Source organism: Mastigoproctus giganteus, chromosome 9 (assembly GCF_048544385.1).
Source record: "Mastigoproctus giganteus isolate SK-2022 chromosome 9, ASM4854438v1, whole genome shotgun sequence".
Taxonomy (NCBI): Eukaryota; Metazoa; Arthropoda; class Arachnida; order Uropygi; family Thelyphonidae; genus Mastigoproctus; species Mastigoproctus giganteus.
The window spans coordinates 33589486-33611541 of NC_143583.1; the positions used below are offsets into that span (position 1 = coordinate 33589486).

General features: G+C 35.1%; 1 protein-coding gene across 1 annotated transcript in view; it reads left to right on the forward strand.

The window, feature by feature from the left end:
- LOC150080138 (uncharacterized) overlaps positions 1-22056 on the forward strand; it is a 100281-nt gene that overhangs the window by 31131 nt on the left and 47094 nt on the right. Inside the window, exon 4 of the mRNA XM_090380626.1 lies at positions 9279-9404. Within this exon, the coding sequence (XP_090236752.1) occupies positions 9279-9404 (126 nt within the window). The remainder of the gene's footprint in view (positions 1-9278; positions 9405-22056) is intronic.

The following is a 22056-nucleotide window of genomic DNA, read 5'->3' on the forward strand; positions in this document are numbered from 1 at the left end:
TATGTTAAAGTTAAAAATATGGACTTTTTTTCCTGCATGATTAATGATATCAAGAACAAGTCAAATTTAACCCACACATTCAAGTGTAGACAAATTTTGGGTGTAGAGCCATATGATACTCTTCTGGCCCAGAGAACAGTCATACTTCCCCCTCCCCCCAATTTCACATTTTTAAAACCAGTGTGTGGCTCATGCATGGTCCCTTATAAAAAAAAATTCTCAAAAGCATATTTGGTGCAGTGTGCCTGGTGCTTGTATGCAATATGCATCAACATGTGTATTATTTTGTGTATTTTTATTTTAAAATTTATTAGAAAATATATGTGCACCCCTGCCAATGCCTTTGGTTTTGCCAGATTTCCATTATTCTTTTTTTTCTTATAATATGTAATGCACAAAACCATGTTTTATGTTATTTATTAATGTGGATTTCAAAGACATTATTAAGCAATTTTGCTTATACTTAGTGTGAAGGATATCAGACATATGCTCATATACTTTCAGTTTTCCTTTTTTTTTTTTTTTTTTTGATGTAGTGGTGTCAGTGTAAGCTTCTTTACTGTATATAGTAACTTTTCTAGTTACTGTATTTGCTCTTAAAAATATTTTTAGAAATGTGCAGCTTGCCTGAGGATTGATTTCTTTTCTGTGAGCATTATTTGCTCCAGTGTGATAGGCATCTATCCAGAATAGAAAATTTTAGTTTTCACCCAGAGCACATGTTGCCATACAAATTGAGGTGCCCCCGTAGCCAGGTGGGAAGGAGCAGCAGTGCGGAGCACACGCTTCTTGATTAGACCGGGGTTCGAGCCCATCACCACTAAATACGGAGGATACGGAAAGGTCAGGGAATGACCACCGCATTTCCCGGAGCAATATGGCCTTAGTTGCTAATGCTCCTAAAAACCAAAATAACAACAACAACAGCCATACAAATCGTTCTTTAAATCATACATTATTGGATGGTACTTTGGTTTTTGTGCTTTTGAACAGTTTCGTTAACAATATTTATTATTATTATTGTTAATGCAACTGTTTTTACTCTAATACCAATTGATTTGAAAATCTGGAATATTCTTTCCTGAGGAAAAAGAAAGACAGTGAGGTATATAATCTGTTGTAAGACTCATGAAATACTCTTCTTTTCTTCTATAGCTTAATCCCATTTATTTGGAGTTATTTTGAGTCCTTCTATGCCATTCCTTTCTATCCTGGATCAGGTCAACACCTGACCCAGGATAGAAAGGAATCCTATGTCCTTTTTTGCAACCTCCAACCACGTCTTCACTGATTGCCCGTGTCAACCAACAAATTCTGGATCTTGTTTATTGGTTATCTATTCTCTTTTTCTTCACATGTCCAAACCATCTCAGGCTCCCCCTTTTTTTTACCCACAATTGGTGCAACACCTGGGCTTCTTCTAACATGCTCATTTCTTCTTTTATTCCTTCTAGTAATGCCAGCCATTCATTAATATTCATATTCCTCATATGGAACTGCAACATTTTCTCTCTTTTTTAATGCCCAGCCCTCTGAGCCATATAACATCGCATGTCTTACCACTGAATTGTAAAAGTTACCCTTCAGTCTATTTGCAACTTTCCAGCCACACAACACTACAAAATGTTTCATGAACCAAGCTTTTTCAAATGTGCCTCCATTAAACTGAAGTGGTATACATAGTCAGCATTTGGATAAGCCATAAGATTAATAAATTTATTGATGTGGATTTAATTTTTTTCAAACTTAAATACTACAAGCCTAACTTATGTTAAAGCATATACTATAATTCAAATAAAATTTGTATCCTATATGGCATTTGATTTTCGATCATGGGGGGGGGATCATTCTGCTCCCAGTGATGACAAACTTGGTACTACTAAGACTTGGCTTATATTTAATTTAGAAACATATACCATTATCCATTGTTCGGCCAGCCTAAATTGATTTTTTTTTAATTGTATAGCATCACCTGACTGGATAAACTACTATATATTTACAAATTGGAGACACCATGACAGCTATTTCAAAGTACTAGCTTCTCATCATCTTATCAGAGTTTGTGGAAGTAAAACTTCCATTTAAACACAACCATTGTGTATGGCCATCTGCCAGTTGATGAGAAGCCAGTAGCTTGATACAGCTGTCCTGGTAGTTTTTCCAATTTTTAAATATATAGAGGATTCATCACTTCAGATAATGCTATACAATTTAAAAAGATATTAGCAACTTAGGAAGAATTGTGGATAATGGTATTTGTCTCTGAGTTGAGCATAAGCCCAAGCCTTAGTACTGGGCACTCAAATGTCAGAGTCAGCTTAGGAGCATAGTGATCCCCATGATCGAAAACTGAATACAGTAAAGTGCATGAATTTTATTTAATTTCAACTGTTGAAATATCTCCCTTCAATCCTATAGTATTATATCATAATTCTTATTAAAATACACGTTTTGCAAAGGGTTTCTTGCTTTCTGGTTTCTTTTTGCTTTTTGGATCAGCTTTCGGCTGATCCAAAAAAAGTAAGTATGCATGTTTGCAATTTAAAGAAATATAAAAATGTATTATTTAGAAATCTTAGAAAGTTTAAAATACAGTACAATTACACAAAACACAATTTGTTCTTATATCCAATATAATGTTAAAATAGATTCACACCATAAGGTGTAGAATTTTATATTTATTGGCAAGCAAAGTGGGCCATGTGACTTGTCATATATTTTGATAACACTTGCTCATCTTTTGAGCAGATGTTTCACCTGAAAAGTGCATCAAAACATTAAAATGATTAAAAATTAAAATATTTAGTATGGTTCAACTTTTTTGATTGTATTATTGATTGTTATAATTGGAGAAATATAGGGCACAAAAGAATTGGATAACAATATGCTCTTATTGTTGGTGCATTCTATACCTAACAAGTCTATTCATATAAGTGAACTTTACAGATGAAAAAAAAAAAATTAAGGTGCACAAGGTATTGTACCACACACGTTTGCATAAGTGCCACCATAACTGAGTGGTCAGGTGAAAGGGTGCATAAGTATATATGCTTTGAGTGGCCGTGGTTTTCAAACCTATGTGACTGTTAAATATGGTGCTGTTTCTTATATTCTCTTTCTCTCTCCCTCTTGTGACCTCCAATCATGTGGTAGTCCCAGAGTATAAACAAGATGCTACTGATGCTAAGGCTCAATGTTGAGAACAACTGCAGCATGGAAACGTTGCATCTTGTTAACCATGTTGATATCGTCCTTTATGGCTATTACTGGTTGGACAACATGGCATTCACTTAAAACTTGTTATTTTTTCTCTTATACCAGAAGTGGCCAAACACTTTTTCAGAAGCAGGACACATTATGTGGAAATGCCTCACGTGCCACCTAGGGTCATATCCAGAAGCTGTTAAAATTGATAATTTCCCCCTCCCCTACATACATACACACCCTATCACTGATTTGCACCTTTTTCCACCAAATAATTTTGGTAACTGCATAAAAGAATTAAAATTCCCTTTTTTTATATTTATGTGTATAAAATAAATTTAATGTTATTTATGAATCAATTTTCATCCATAGAGAAATTATGTTACAAGGAGTTTACTAATCCTTTCTTACCTTGTGAATGATGTTACCGTCCTGAATAAGGTAAATGTTGGAAGTGATCACAGAATGGTAAGATGTACACTTGATATAGATGTAGGAAAGGAAAGGAAAAAACTGACTCGAGTAAATAATACAAAGGTCTTTGATATAACAGAGGAGGAGAAAAAGCAGTATGTACTGGAACTTAAGAACAAGTTTGAGCTTCTGCAGACTGCTAAAGACCAAGATATCGACGAGGAATATTACAACTTTCTGAAAGTGATAAAGCCCAAGAAACCTATAGGGAAACAGAAATCCAAAGAAGAAAAAATTAGTCAAGAAACACTTGTCATGATGAACCAAAACGACAAATGAAGAGCAAGAAAAACACTGACAGGGAGAAAATTGAGTATACTGAGTTATGCAAAGCCATTAGAAAGAGACTCAGAGAGGACATAAGAAGATTTAACACAAGAAAAGTAGAACAAGCATTAAGGGAAAACAAAGGATTTAAATCAGCAGCCATGAGCAGCAATACAGAAAGACAAATGATACTGAAACTGAAGAATAGCGATGGTGTACTTATAAACAGCAGAGAAGGCATAATTCAAATAGCAGAAGACTACTATAGAGAATTATACAAGGAGCGAGGGAATGATACCAGCAGTGGGGAAGATGGATTGCAAAGTAGCAACACATACGACATACCCGATATTCTTCCTGATGAGGTAGAACATGCATTGAAGAAAATGAAGAATCGGAAAGCCCCGGAGGAAGATGAAGTTACTGTAGAGTTGTTAAAATTGGGAGGAAGAGACATAACACAAAAACTGGCAAGGCTCTTCACAAAGTGCATTAGAAAAGGTGTGACACCTAAGCAGTGGAATAATGCAATCATAGTTTTGCTGCATAAGAAAGGAGATAAATCAGAAATTGGAAATTATAGACCAATTAGCTTGTTATCCCACATCTACAAGTTGTTCTCAAGGGTCATTACTAACAGATTGGAAAGAATACTTGATGAGAATCAACCGAAAGAGCAAGCTGGCTTTAGGACAGGATTCTCAACTATGGATCACCTTCACGTAATATCACAGCTAATGGAGAAAGCAAATGAATATAAAACACCATTATGCCTGGCATTTGTGGATTATGAAAAGGCATTTGACTCCATACAGCATAAGGCAATGTTTGGGGCACTGGAAAGACAAGGCATAGATACCCCACGTATTATGATTTTGAAGAAAATATATGAGAGTGCTACCTCCTTTATTAGACTAGACAAAGACAGTAGCAAATTTAAAATCGAGAAGGGAGTTCGACAAGGAGACACAATATCTCCGAAGCTGTTTACTGCTGCCCTTGAGGAAGCTTTCAGAAGATTAGACTGGTCGCAGAAAGGAGTCAATGTGAACAGAGAATACCTAAACCATTTACGATTTGCAGATGACATTGTGGTTATAAGCCATGATCCCAAAGAATTAGAGGAAAATCTTAATCAGTTATGCACAGTTAGTAAGGATTTTGGACTAAAGATGAATATGGCTAAAACAAAAGTAATGATGAACAAGTATGCCACAGAAAGGGAAATAATGATTGAAGGAGAAGTAATTGAAAAGGTGGAGTCATATACTTATCTGGGACAAGTTATTAGCTGTAATATTGATAAATGGCTGGAAGTCAAGAGAAGAATAAATTTTGGATGGATAGCATTCAGGAAATATAGTCACATACTGAAGAGCAATATCCCAGTTTGTCTGAAACGTAAAATAATGAACCATTGTATACTCCCCACCATGACTTATGGAAGTGAAACTTGGGCACTCACCAAAAGAATGGAAGAGAAGCTGAGAACTACACAGTGAAGAATGGAACAAATTATATTGGGAATCAGACTGTTAGATAAGAAGAGAAACACATGGATTAGGCAGCAAATTCAAGTAAAGGACATTCTTATCAAAACTAAAGAACTAAAATGGTCTTGGGCAGGACGCATAGCTCGAAGACATGATGACAGATGGCTAAGAAAATAACAGAATGGTACCCAAGAGGAGCTAGAAGAAAACCTGGAAGACAAAGGCGGAGATGGATAGATGAAATTCATGAGTTTTTGGGTAGTAAATGGATGGCCAGTGCTCAAAACAGAAGGAACTGGAAAGTTGCTGGAGAGGCCTTCATCCTGCAGTGGATTGAAAATGGCTGATGATGATGATGATGATGATGATACCTGCTAAATTAATACCAAAGAGCAGTAAATATGAACCCTAAGTTGTTGAAACTCAGATAATTTCTGATAATAAAAGTGAAATTTAAACTGTGTGTATTTATCTTTATTTCTGATTATTAAAATCAGTTGTATAAATTCATATGTTATTTTGTTTCCCAAACTGAGAGACAAACCACTGATGAGCTATGCGAGCCACTTGTGCACAGGTTGGTCACCTTGGCATTGTAAGGCTCACTCTGTCACTGATTTGCACTACAGATGTTCTGCTTCTGATATTATATTCTGCTGTGTTTTAACTTGCTAATGTGATTACAGGAATCCCTCCATTAGCGCAAGACTCAAATTAGCATGGTTTATATTTAGCTACCAATTTTCGATTAGCACGAATCAAAATTTTAAAGGAAAAGTGTATCTGATAGTCCCTCTGGTAAAAAGAAAAGAAAAGTGATAACATTAGATGAAAAAAAATTAAAGTCATTAAAAGATTTGAAGATGGTGATATCTCGACATCTTGGAATGCCTGAATTAACGGTTCAGACGATTTTAAGTAAAGCCAGTGCATATAAGCAAAAAGGTAAGCTTGCTTCATCGTCAGCATGCACCCAAACCACAAGAAATAGAAGTGTTACGATGATTGAGATAGAACATCTTTTAACCATTTGGATAGAAGACTGCAATCAAAAAAGAATTCCAATCTGAACAATGACCATAAAAACAAAAGCTTTGAGTATTTTTGTAGTGTTAAAGGAAATGTCAACAATAGAAAACTTGGGTAGAGCAGTAACTGAAGAAAATGTTCAAGCAAGCTCTTCAAAAAAAAAGTGATTGAAGTGGAAACGGAAGAAAATTTCACTGCCAATAAAGGCTGGTTTGAACGTTTTAAGATAAGAACAGGACTGCATAATGTTTCATTGACTGGAGAAGCGGCAAGTGCAGATAAAGATGCAGCCACAAAATATCCCAAAATTTTAAAGAAAATTGTTGATGATGGCAGCTACACAGATCAACAAATATTTAATGTTGATGAAACAGGCATTTTTTTGGAAACGAATGCCAAAGAAACCTTTCTAGCAAAAAAAGAAAAGACTCAACCAGACTATAGAGTCTCCAAAGATAGAAAAGCACTTTTAATGCAGAAGGCGATTTGAAATTAAAACCCATGGTTATCTATAGAAATGAAACTCCCAGATCTTTTGGTAAAGGTTTTAATAAAGCAAGCTTACCTGTTTTTTCGCGCTCTAATAGAAAAGCTTGGGTCACGAAAGTTTTATTTGCTGCTGCAACAGGATCTGGAAAGGTTGAGCAGATGGGCTGAGAGGTGGCAAATGAAGTTTAACATTGACAAATGTAAAGTACTACACATGGGAAACAGCAACCCCAGAGCAACGTATCAACTCTGTGGTACTACACTGACAGTGGTAGAGAATGAAAGGGACTTGGGGGTGGTTGTGCAGGCAGATATGAAGTTCTGTGAGCAATGCAGCCGGGCTGCAAGAGTAGCTCATGGAGTATTGTCAATGATATACAGGAATTTTTCCAGCAGGGATAAGGAGGTGATTATTCCATTGTATAAGGCGATGGTCAGGCCACACCTAGAGTACTGTATACAGGTCTGGAGGCCTCATTTCAAGAAGGATGTAGAGCTGCTGGAACGAGTACAGAGAAGGGCAACAAGATTAGTGAATGGAACAAAGGGGTGCTCTTACGAAGAAAGGCTTAAGTTTTGCAAATTACAGTGTCTGGAGACTAGGCACCAGCGAGGTGATCTGATAGAGGTGTATAAAGCCTTGAATGGTTTAAGCATGCTCAATGCTGATGGGATTCTTCCTCTAGCTCAGAAAAATCACCTGAGAGGGCATAAATTCAAATTGAGGAAAGACAGATGTAGGATAGACGTGCGGAAATTTGCCTTTAGCCAGCGGGTGGTTGGTTGGTGGAACAGACTTCCATCCCTTGTGGTGGAGGTTGATAGCCTAAATAAGTTTAAGGCTCAGCTGGACAGGTATTTTGAACGAACAGAGGGGTGAAGTGGAAGTGGGTTTTTTTTTTTTTTTTGGCTGATGCTGCATAAGCTTGCTTTCTTGCATCAAATGCCTCTACTAATGCTAATGCTAATTTGAAGAGTGGTTCACCAGCTATTTTTGTCCGAAAGTTAGAGCTTCCTGTGATGAAAATAATCTTTTGCATTCAAAATTTTATTAATTTTAGACAATGCCCCGGGCCACCCACCAGCACTTTCTGATTTGTGTGAAAAAGTGAAAGTTATTTTTTACCTCCAAATACAAGTCTTTTTACATCCTGTGGATCAAGGCATAATCGCTACTTTTAAGGCCTATTATTTACGCAGAACATTTGTGCAAGCAATTGAAGCAACAACTGGAATTGGTGCAGTTTCCTTAGTTGAATTTTGAAGAAATTACATCAAGAAAGCAATAGACAATATTCATAGGTCTTGGTCTGAAGTAACAGCCAGCAATATGAGACCAGTTTGGAAGCATATTTTGTCACATTGCGCAAATGATTTCTGTAGTTTCACTTATGTCAACACTGTTATTGATGAAATAGCAAATATTGGAAGAGATCTAGGCTTTGATGAAATCGACAACAGTGATGTTTGCGAATTGCTGGAATCACATTCAGAACAATTAAGTGATTCTGACCTCCTTAATATTGATGAACAACGAGCATATGACAAGGTGGAAATTTGCGAGGAAGAAAATGTTCAAGAAAAGAAGTTGATATTAAAAGAACTTGAAGGAATATTTTGTGCAGCTGAAAATTTGAAACAACTAATCATGGATGCAGACCCAGATATCAAGCGCAGTATGAAAATTTGCAGGAACATTGAAAAAGATGTGTATCCATACAAGCAAATTTATGATGAAAGGAAGAAAGAAAAGTCTGCACAAACCAGCCTTTTGAAATATTTTACAAAGAAATAAAGTGAGTTATATATTGTAATTTGTTAATTTCAATAAACTTTTGATTACTGTACTGCAAATATTTATAATTATCCTTTGCTTTTATACGGCTATACATTAAATTGCCATAAAAAAACGTATTGTTAAAAATATTGATTGGTATATTGTAGGTCTTGGAATGAATTAGACTATTTTGTATTGATTATTAACTTCGATTAGCATGATTTTGCATAGCGTGCCATTTTCGCAGAAACAATTAATCGCACTAATCGAGGGATTCCTGTATAGCGTTTGCATGGGTCAAATTTTAAACAACCTCGTGCATGCTTTATGCATCTTGCCTTCAGCTGAGATTATCTGTTTGCAGCACACTACAAGATATCTTTATGGTCAGACTTTGCTGCTTTTAAAATATGACATCTTTTGGTATTAGGTAAAATTAAAAATGAACTTTTTGTTCTACATAATTAATTTGGTGAATATGTTGATTGATTGATTGATTGATTGATTTGTTTATTGGTCATACTTATATTTTTTTAATATTTCAGAGGAAGAATGACATTGAGAAGATCAATGCTAAAATTTTCCAGGAAAAATTAAATATTTTTAAATTAATTGTTGATATAGTAGAGCAACAACCGAAGAAAAAATGCCTCTCATTTGTTGTTGAAAAGGTTAGTTCATTTTATCATTTTCTTAAAATAATAAAAGCTGTTTAACTTTGGTAAAAATTCAGATTAAGTTCACTTTCAGTCCTTTTTTGTCCTGTCTGTCTGATCTGTTAGTTTCTTCAATGAAGTTCTGTGGCAATCCCAAACATTTACCTTCATGAGAAGGCTGAAGCATGCAGTCATAAAATGAAATACTGAAGCTCAAAATTTTGTACATATGCATGGTAGAAATAAAGACAGGAAATGAGGGGCTGTTAGATTAAAGTCTGTTAAGTCCATATAACTGAATTGTGTGAAGAACACAAATTGGAAATATAAAAAATCTTAAACCTTGCCATTAAATATCATGAATAATTATAAATTTAATTCATTTTTAATGTCACTGACTCAAAACTGCATATATATAACTTTATTTATAATAAAGCATACTATAAAATAAAATGAAATCTTCAAAACTGCTATATACTATAATTAAAGCAAAAACCGAAATAAAGTAAAATAAAAGTGTATATTACGATAATATAAAATCACTGATTAAAAATTTTAAAAATAAAAAAAAAACAAAAAAACATAGATTGTGCGATCGCCTAGGTGAACATGATAGAGCCACTAAGATGGCTGATTATGGAAGCTCAGCCATGGCCGAACATGTTTGGGAAATGGGGCGTGATATTTCAGCCAAAGGAGCATTGGTAGTCGACAGCTAGTGGTTTCTGGAACCAGAAGTGGCTAGAGAGCTTACGGATATGTTCATCTAGACACTATAGTATTAATAGGGATAAGGGCTGCTGCATTCATCTGCTTTTTGTGTCCCTCATTTTAGGGAGGAATGAATGATTAAGAATGATGCGTACCCGAGCCATTTCCAGTTCCAATGTTATGGGAAGTTAATAGTGCTCATGTGTCGTAGTGGATGTCACGGACCTGCTTGGATATATGTAGGTATATATATATATATATATATTGTGGATAACCTGTAACCATTTCAGCTGATTTAAGTACTGTGGCAATCCCAAACATTTACCTTCATGAAAAGGCTGAAGCATGCAGTCATAAAATGAAATACTGAAGCTCAAAATTTTGTAAAAAAGGCAGTTGTTCCTGCCAAAAGCTATTGTATAGTGGTTTTAAGTGATTTCAGCCTTTAAATTTAAAATTTTCAATCAGTGATTTTATATTATCGTAATATACACTTATTTTACTTTATTTTGGTTTTTTGCTTTAATTATAGTATAATGCAGTTTTAAAGATTTTATTTTATTTTATAGTATGTTTTATTGAAAATAAAATTATATATGCCATTTTGAGTCTGTGGTTAGTGACATTAAAAAATGAATTATCGAATTCCTGACTCGGGAGGCCTCTTTAATTAATGAATTATAAATTTGTCAGTTTACGCATAAATGAATTAGAACTGTGGAAAGAGAGGATAGAAAGCTTGTACACATGAATTACTTATTTCCTTCCTTATTTTATTTATTATTATTTTTTTTTTTTTTTTTGACTTTATCTTTCTCCAAAAAGTAATGGAAAAAAGTGTCTTTTTATGAAATGTACTAAATGTACCAAAAATTCCCAATAATAATAACTTAACTTAATGGAATTGCTGAGAGAACTATTCCAAAATTTATAAATCCTGGAGAGATGAAAGTGACTATTGTTTCAATTACAATTTCATTCCATTCAGTCTCTAAAGACAGAACACTGATATTTGGTAGTTGGTATTGAAACAATGAACTTAACAAAAGAGAAATGATTTCTCTTTTTCTTAAAGAAAAAGAGGCAATTAATTTAATCACCTAATTAGGTACCTTGCCATGGCATAATGCTATATTGTGGAATTAGAGACAGCAAGCAATGTAATTTTTTTGAAACTTATATTTTTATGTATTTTAAATAAATCTTGATAACTATTTTATTATTTATGAATAGGTATTGCTAGTTAAATTTAATAACTGTATACAATTATAATGCTAAATTGTTTTTTAATGTTTTTAAAAAGTGTAATGTAATACATTTTCAAATTATCCCAATAAAATTCCTATTCTGCTATCTTTGTAGTCACTAATGAATAGGTACAGGAATGCATTAGAAAATATCTCAATGCACCACTCTGTTCAACTATTCTCTTTTTAGAAATTAAGGCAGATTTTAATCTATGTGAGAGAAGTGCTTCAGTTTCTTCAATTAAAATTATTAACACAATCTAATGATTGTCTGAGGTACACTAAAATGTATTATTGTAATTCTTGTTAATATGTTCTTTTTACAAACCATTTCATGCTTTCCAGTTTCTGGTTTTTAAAAGTTGGCACATATACAGTTAATTACAGCCAGTAAAGCCATTTAGCATAAAGATTTAACCCAGATCTTAACAAAGAATGAATGGTGAAACCACTATACAAGGGGCATTTGAAAAGTTTGTGGCTTAAATATGAAAGTGTACAGTGTTAAAACTTTTTTGCACTTAATGTGTAACACTTCAAATAGTTACCTGCCAAGTTTCATGCAACTTCAATAACTTTTTCTTTAATTGCAGGTCCTGAAGTCAACAAAGATGTGTGAATGAGGAATGATGGACAGAATAAGTCACTGTGAAGTCATCCAATATTTGGGAAAAAAGGGATTAGCACTGAAGGAAATTCATGAGGGTATAGTTACATTGGAGGAGGATGCCCTTCCTATTCCATGGTTAAGAAGTGGGCAGCAGAAGGGAGGGAGAGCCTGGATGATGACCCACACTGTGGAAGACTTGTAACATCTATCACTCCATAAGTTTTTGATAGTGTGCATGATCCGGGGATGAGTGATGGTTCGATACATTGCCAACATTTTGGGCATTTCATCTGAATGTGTACCACATAATAACAGAGGCTCTTGCTGTGAAAAAGGTGTCAGCATTATGGGTCCCAAAATGGGTTACAGAAGATCAAAAAGGCACAAGAGTTATCAAGTCAAGTTAACATTTGCATCATTTTCCAGCAGATCTAGCAAATTTCCTTGTAATGTTTGTGACCATGGATTAGATGTGTGTTCATCACTTTCAGCCAGAGACAAATGAGCAGTCCAAACAGTGGAAACACACCTCTTCTCCCTTCCAAAGAAAGCCAAGTTGATTTCTTCTTCTGGCAGAGTGATGGCATCAGTTTTTTTTTGGGATACTGATGAATGTTGTTAGTGGATTCCTTCAGAATGGCCACACAGTCACAAGGGCATATAATGCAGACCTTGTGAGGTGGTTGCATAAGAATATCAAAGACATACGCTGAGGAAAAGGAGTCTTGTTCTGCCAGGACAGCATGCCTGCTCACAAGTCTGTCATTGCCATGGCTGCACTGCATAAGTACAGCTTTGGACCATCTCCCATATACACCAGATCCAGCACCATCAGACTTTCATCTACTTCCTAATTTGAAAAAATACCTGGCTGGCATACATTTTTCCCTCTGACAGTGATGTCATTGCTGCAGTGGATATGTTTGGAGGCCCAAGAGAAACTCTCTTTGCAGCTGAATCAGTGCATTGCAGCATTGGTGGCAAAAGTGTATTTACTCCAAAGGGAACTATGCTGGAAATTAAATGTTACCAGGTTACTCAAATAACCCTTCATACTGAAGCATGAACTTTTCAAACACGTCTTGTACTGTCATATGTTAGGTGATGCAAAAGTTTTTCCATTGTTGTAGTTCTTTTACTTTCATTAATGCTTTATTTTTCATGCCATGCTTTCATGCTTTATTTTTCATAAAATAAAGCATTTCATGCTTTATTTTTTTAAACCATTTTTACCATTACTAAACTTTCTAATATTAAATTAATTGCAGTAAAAACTGCTTTTATTCCTGTCTAAAATTTGTGTACTAAGGTAATTTTATTCATTATTGCAAGGAGATTTGCAACTTAAAAATGCATTTGAACTTTGAATTTGTTCTAATGAAGTACTGTATTTACCAGAATTTGTCTCATATAAATGTCCCACTTTTGAGAAGGAAATATTTTACTGCATAATTTTACCTGTACAGGCACTATTCAACATACATACTTAATCGGTTTTTTTCCATGTACGTAAGTCCAACTTCAGTCTTGTAAATACAAAATACATGTACAGTATAGTACAGCACACTAAGATTATAACCCCCAACAGACAACGTCATGTACAGAATTTTACGATATGTAACTGAGTTAAATGAGGCTGAAAAAACATAAAATGAATAATAATGTAAAGTACAGTATTTATTCAAAACTAATTTAATCTAAACACGATACATAATTTAATTTAATCTACGATAAAATCACTTTACGATGGGCTCTCCAAATAACACCATTCACTATACGATATATAGTAAGTACCGGTCATTGTGATCATGTTTGTGAACTGAATCTTAATTGTATTAAATGACAATTCTAATAAGCAAAAATAGGAGAAATAGGAGAAATTTTATAGCCTCTGGAGAATTATCCACAGGCTATAAAAGTAAAGATATAGAGCACAAATTTACATTTTACTTCCTCCAATTGACAAAATTATATGTGTGAAAATCAGAAGAATATTTCACAGGTTAGCAAAATTAAAATAAATTTGTGCTTACATACTAGCTTAATTAATAGTGTAACTGATTGATATTTCTGTTCACTGACATTTTTTCTTTTTTTTTTTTTTCTTTTTTTTTTTTTTTTTTGTCGTAAAATTTAGAACAGTAAGAAAATAAGCAATCAATAACAAAGAACACGGCACACACAAATTGCAATTAACACGATACACGCAAGTGAGATTATTATTAGCCATATGGTGCAAGGAAGCCTGAGGCTTATACTGCACCAGCCAAAAAAAAATTCCTGAGTTACCCTGAGAGAGAGAGAGAGAGAGAGAGAGAGAGAGAGAGAGAGAGAGAAAAAAATAGAGAGAGAGAGAGAGAGAGAGAGAGAAAAAAAAATAGAGAGAGAGAGAGAGAGAGAGAGAGAGAGAGAGAGAGAGAGAGGAATCACCAAGAAAGAAGAATGATGATATCCAGCTCAGGACCCTGGGTGTGCCAAGCCCATGCTCACCAAGATGTGAGCCCTGAGATACAGAGTAACAACTTTACGAAGCTGAAAAAATAGGAATGACGAGAAGATTCTGAAAATTTATTTATGTTTTTTATATGATTGAAGATTTCAATGAATGGGAAGTATATTTCACCATAATAATGTAAAATTTCACAGAATTCCAGCTATTGGTATCATTGCAAATGTAATAAGATCAAGTTTACTACCTGTTTATAATAGATTTCCCTAACAGAAAAACTCAATAAACTGGAAACTGCTAATTGTTTTTATTATTTTATGGTAGTGACCGCCAGAAATCTGCTTTAGAAAAATATCATGAAGGCATCCAAAATTGATTCTTATAACCAAACATAGCAACAGCTTTGTACATATCTGCAAGTTGTACATAAGTCGTTTGTATGTAAGTAGATGAGTGCCTGTACTCACCTTGTGGGGAAGCTTTTAATGGAAGTAATCTTTACCAGACATTTAAATCCAGAAAATGTTTGTGACTGTTTGTGCCCTTATGTTTTCTTATTTGCTATTGCAAATTTAAAAAAAATCCATGCTTCTCTGCTAGTTGTTTTGATAGAAATTAATTTTCATGAGTGCAGTGTAGGAATCTCAGCTTTCAGTTGGTCATTTATAAGGTTACAAGGTTTCTGGTCCATAAAGATTTAAAAAACAACATTATTGGAATTCAAAAGTACACCACCAAGGGTGTCAAGACTAATACTCAAGATTCCTAAGAGGTAAAAGCTAAAGGTTATAATGATTTATGCACCAACATCGAGCCATGATGATGAAGAGGTTGAAGAAATGTACACCGAAATTGAGAGTCTTCTAGGTGAGCAGAAAACCCACTACACTATTATTATGGGGGACTTCAATGCTAAGGTTGAAAAAAGACAAAACAGCGCAGAAAGGGAAACTATAGGAAATTTTGGAATTGGTGAAAGAAATGAAAGAGGCGAAAGATGTGGAATTTGCAGAATCTCAAGGATTGTCAGTAATGAACACTTTTTTCAAGAAAAGGGTGAACAGAAAGTGGACATGGAAGAGTCCAAATGAATTAACAACTAATGAAATTGACTTCATCCTCACTAACAGAAGATATATTGTGAGTGATGTTACTGTCCTGAATAAGGTAAATGTTGGAAGTGATCACAGAATGGTAAGATGTACACGTGATATAGATGTAGGAAAGGAAAGGAAAAAACTGACTCGAGTAAATAATACAAAGGTCTTTGAGATAACAGAAGAGGAGAAAAAGCAGTATGTACTGGAACTTAAGAACAAGTTTGAGCTTCTGCAGACTGCTCAGGACCAAGATATCGACGAGGAACATTACAACTTTCTGAAAGTGATAAAGCCCAAGAAACCTATAGGGAAAAAGAAATCCAAAGAAGAAAAAATTAGTCAAGAAACACTTGTCATGATGAACCGAAGACGACAAATGAAAATCAAGAAAAACACTGACAGGGAGAAATTTGAGTATACCGAGTTATGCAAAGCCATTAGAAAGAGACTCAGAGAGAAGATTTAACACAAGAAAAGTAGAAGAAGCATTAAGGGAAAACAAAGGATTTAAATCAGCAGCCATGAGCAGTAATACAGAAAGACAAATGATACTGAAACTGAAGAATAGCGATGGTGTACTTATAAACAGCAGAGAAGGCATAATTCAAATAGCAGAAGACTACTATAGAGAATTATACAAGGAGCGAGGGAATGATGCCAGCAGTGGGGAAGATGGATTGCAAATTAGCAACACATACGACATACCCAATATTCTTCCTGATGAGGTAGAACATGCATTGAAGAAAATGAAGAATCAGAAAGCCCCGGGGGAAGATGAAGTTACTGTAGAGTTGTTAAAATTGGGAGGAAGAGACACAACACAAAAACTGGCAAGGCTCTTCACAAAGTGCATTAGAAAAGGTGTGACGCCTAAGCAGCGGAATAATGCAATCATAGTTTTGCTGCATGAGAAAGGAGATAAATCAGAAATTGGAAATTATAGACCAATTAGCTTGTTATCCCACATCTACAAGTTGTTCACAAGGGTCATTACTAACAGATTAGAAAGAATACTTGATGAGAATCAACTGAAAGAGCAAGCTGGCTTTAGGACAGGATTTCAACTATGGATCACCTCCACGTAATATCACATTGAATGGAGAAAGCAAATGAATTTAAAACACCATTATGCCTGGCATTTGTGGATTATGAAAAGGCATTTGACTCCATACAGCATAAGGCAATGTTTCGGGCACTGGAAAGACAAGGCATAGATACCCCACATATTATGATTTTGAAGAAAATATATGAGAATGCTACCTCCTTTATTAGACTAGACAAAGACAGTAGGAAATTTAAAATCGAGAAAGGAGTTCGACAAAGAGACAGTATCTCCGAAGCTGTTTACTGCTGCCCTTGAAGAAGCTTTCAGAAGATTAGACTGGTCGCAGAAAGGAGTCAATATGAACGGAGAGTACCTAAACCATTTACGATTTGCAGATGACATTGTGGTCATAAGCCACGATCCCAAAGAATTAGAGGAAAACCTTAATCAGTTATGCACAGTTAGGTAAGGATTTTGGACTAAAGATGAATATGACTAAAACAAAAGTAATGATGAACAAGTATGCCACAGAAAGAGAAATAATGATTGAAGGGGCAATAATTGAAAAGGTGGAGTCATATACTTATCTGGGACAAGTTATTAGCTGTAATATTGATAAATGGCTGGAAGTCAAGAGAAGAATAAATTTTGGGTGGATAGCATTCAGGAAATATAGTCACATACTGAAGAGCAATATCCCAGTTTGTCTGAAACGTAAAATAATGAACCAATGTATACTCTCCACCATGACTTATGGAAGTGAAACTTGGGCACTCACCCTGAGAACTACACAGCGAAGAATGGAGCGAATTATATTGGGAATCAGACTGTTAGATAAGAAGAGAAACACATGGATTAGGCAGCAAACTCAAGTAAAGGACATTCTTATCAAAACTAAAGAACTAAAATGGTCTTGGGCAGGACACATAGCTCGAAGACATAATGACAAATGGACTAAGAAAATAACAGAATGGTACCCAAGAGAAGCTAGAAGAAAACCTGGAAGACAAAGGCGGAGATGGATAGATGAAATTCATGAGTTTTTGGGTAGTAAATGGATGGCCAGTGCTCAAAACAGAAGGAACTGGAAAGTTGCTGGAGAGGCCTTCATCCTGCAGTGGATTGAAAAGGGCTGATGATGATGATGAAGATTATTTAGAAGTTCCAGGTTTTTGCTCAACTGGCCAAAAAAAAACCCACTTCCTGTGGGTTTCATTCCTCCCATAAGTAGTAATCAACAGATTTAATATATAATATTTACAGAGAATTACATACAAATTTTTAAAAATAAAGACCTCACTATAAAATTTTTCATTTGGTGTTTATATAATACAGTATCACCTTTTGGCTTTTAATGCTCTTTTCTTCTGCCCCATGGTTTTTGGTACAGTTTTTCAATTCATAGAAATCATTTCAAGTGCTGGGACCTTTCTTTATTTCATATTTAGGTAGAAGGGCTCCTCTTTACAACTCATTGTCTACTCATTTATTGCTATATTTGCATGCTCTCCTTGACTTTTTTAAAATTCATTTCATTGTTTCACTTTCTTTGTTGGTATTGTGATTGGTACCATTATTTATATATTTTTCAGTACATTTCATTATTAGATTTAATTATTAAAATAATAATAATAATAACGAGAGCATTATTATAATTATTTTAATACAACTTTATCATATTTACAGTACTCAAAATATGTTTTGTTTAATTTAGTATCTTTTTAAAATTTTTCATTCTATTTAATAGCATGCAAAAAAAAAATAAGTTGGTGGTGTCGAAAAAAAAAAAATCAAGTATAGTGCATTAAGTATGCAGGTTTTCAACATAAAAACCACTGCTTCGTAAACAGTGCAATAAAAAATGATATTTTCTATCAAAAATATTCATGAAATATAAAACGTAGCCAAAAAAAGGGAGGATCCTGCTTATAGTGTTTTTTATGGCTAGTACCATAGAAAGCACACTATAATGTGAGTTTACAATATTTTAAAAAAAGATTCAAGATTCCCCTCTTTTTTTTTTTTTTTTTTGAAAGTTCTTTTATTTGCCATAACTTCTGTTTCACTGGAAAATCACTGTCCCTTTAAATAGTTCTTTAGTTGGAGAAAAAATAAATAAAGATGAAAAAGGAGAGTGTTATAAGAGAGGTATGGAGTATCTAGAAATGTATTCCAAAATTTTGTTGCCCAATGAGCAGGAGTGTTGTTATGGAGTAAATTCGAATTTTTCCTTGCACACAGATCAGGTTCCTTCCTTCTGACTCTGTCTTTTAAGTACTCAATGATTTCTAAGTACATAATATTATTAACAAGTAGTATTGTTATGATGGTCCTGCTCAGATAGCTAACAAACTGAGTAATTTCCATCTACATTCACACATGAGGAGTTATTCAGGGAGGGGAATGCCACAGGCAAATTAAACTGTGGCAGTGAGCTAGATGATTTTGTAATAACTGAGAGCAAAGTGGAGGAGAAATTGTTGAAAATAAACATAAGAAAGGCACCTGGGGTAGTAGTAGTGGCATGTGATGCAAGAAAACATATGTATGAGCTTATGCAGCATCAGCCAAAAAAAAAAACACACCATTCCCTCCAAATGCCTGTCCAGTTCCTCCTTAAATTTATTCAACCTATCAACTTCCACAACAACTGATGGAAGTTTGTTCCAGCAATTAACCACCCGCTGGCTAAAGGCAAATTTCCGTACATCTATTCTACATCTGTCTTTCCCTACTAGCAAAATTCCTATATATCATTGACAAAACCCCATGACCTGCCCTGGCAGCCTGTCTGCATTGCTCAGAAAACTTCATATCTGCCTGCACAATTACTCCCAGGTCTTTTTCATTTTCTACCACCTTAAGTGTAGTACCACACAGTTGGTACGTTTCTCTGGGGTTACTTCTACCCATATGCAGTACTTTGCATTTGTCAAGGTTAAACTTCAGTTGCCACTTCTTAGCCCATCTGCCCAAATTATCTAAATCCTGTTGCAGTAGCACACTGCCATTACTATCATTAACAACCCTGCCAACCTTTGTATCATATGCAAACTTCGACATTAAGCCTGATATACCTTCATCAGTATCATTGATAAATATACAAAACAACAGTGGACCCAACACCGAACCCTGTGGGACTCCACTAATAACATTAGTCCACGAAGAGTAGCACCCATTGATTACCACCCTCTGTCTTCTCCATCCTTTTATCCATTGTAGCAACTTACCCTTAATACCCGTGGCAGTCTAGTCAGCGCAGGAATCGTAAGGAGTAAGTTGTTCTTGCCCGGACCCGCATAGGACATAGTCATTTGACTCATTCATATTTGCTGAGGGCTGATGACCCTCCTATGTGTGAGTCCTGTGGCACAATTTTATCTAATAGACACATTTTAGTTGACTGTCCAGATTTTAGAAATATCCGTTTTACGGCTTTTATCCATCTGACTGAGCCGTATACACTCAGTCAGATTTTATCCGACAATGACAATGTGTCTGCTATTTTTAGCTTTTTGAAAGCAATAAAGGTTTTTAATCATATTTAAAATTTATATGTTATTGTTATTTCTTTTATTGATTTATGTTTTTAAATATTTGTTATTAAATCTGGACATGGTGGCCTAATTAATTAGGTTTTATATTTATATATTAATTTTTATATATACCTGGTCTTGGCGCATTATAGCCCTAGTTGCTAAAGCGCCAATAAAATCCAAAATCAAATCAAATCAAACCCTTAATACCATTCTGCTCCAATTTGTACAATAGTCTTTCATGCGCAACAGTGTCAAAAGCTTTCCTGAAATCCAAATAGATGATATCAAAATTATTTTTTGCATCCAGTTCCTTTGTAACCACATCATAATATCCTATCAAATTTGTCAGACAAGACTTTCCCTTAACAAACCCATGCTGTGTCTGAATTATTGCTGCAGTCTTGTCTAGATGACCCTGCAATGCATATTTAACCAGTGACTCCATTATTTTACCCATAACAGAAGTTAAACTAACTGGTCTGTAATTACTCGTGTCACCCTTCGATCCCCCTTTGTGAATTGGGGATACATTTGCACATCTCCAGTCCGTGGGCACATTCCCTGAGTCCAAGGATGCTCTCATAATTATGGCCAAGGGTTTGCTTAGTTGCTTTGCCGCCTCCTTTAATATAACTGGATAGATCCCATCCACCCACAGGTGCTTTTCTTATGTTTAACTTCCACAATTTCTCCTCCACTTTGCTCTCAGTTATTACAAAATCATTAAGTATCCTGCTACAATTTGATAACCTTCTGCCATTTCCAAACTCCTCGTGTGTGAATGTAGATGCAAAATACTCATTCAGTTTGTTTGCTATCTGGGCAGGATCATCAACAGTCGATCCATCGATATCATGTGGACCAATCAGATTCATCTCCTTCCTTTTAGAGTTTATATAAGTAAAGAAATCCTTGCTGTTTTTCTTAGCATCTTTTGCCAAGGATTTCTCGTAATCTGCCTTTGCCTGACTAACCTCCTTTGTGATCTGATTACAGACTTGCTTATATCTGCCATAGGCTTCTTGAGTCGCTTGATAATTTATATGCATCCCATGCATTTTTCTTCTCTGTTACGAGTCTCATTAGTTCATTTGATAACCATTTAGGCCTAAACCTTGAACAATATTTCTTAATAGGTATGAAACTTTTAGTAGCTTCCACGATTAATTCCTTGAATGCTTCCCACTTAGAATTGACTGTTGGTAACATCATTAGTTTATCCCACTGTACAGAATTTAAAAACTTTCTGAGACCACTGTACTCACCTTTACGGAAGCAAAAACCCTTTCCTTTACCCCTGATGGTAATTATATCTTTAAGTAAATCCCACATCAGAACACTGTGATCACTGCCACCTAGTGGTTCCTTTATATGCAAATTCTTAATACACGAGTGATCACTGCTGATAACCAGATGAAGAGTATTACTCTCTCTGGTTGCCTCTCGAACATGCTGCTGCCGAAAACAATCATCCAATAAATCCACAAAAGTCTGACTAGTGTGTGAGTGACCAACCCACAAGTTCCAGTCAATATCTGGGAAGTTAAAATCCCCCATTATAAGACATTCTGATTTACTGGCCCACTCTATTTCTCTGTATAATTGTTCATTGTACTCATTCGAGTCATTAGGCCTATAACACACTCCTACTCTTATTTTTGCTTTCGCAGTGCTTATGTCACACTAAACTGACTCAACAGTGCACTATTTATCTGTATCAACTGGGTGCACTTCTTTTGATTTTATGTTTTTCTTAATTAACAGCATAACACCTCCTCCCTTTCAATCCTGTCTATCCTTTCTGTACACATTGTACTCCCCAAATTCCAGTTCTGCATCCCTTATATCTGTGTGACACCACGTCTCTGCTATCCCAACAGTATCCGCCTTTGATGTCTTGACCAACACTTCAAATATATCAAATTTATTTACTATATTTCTAGCATTGGTATACATGCAAGCATAC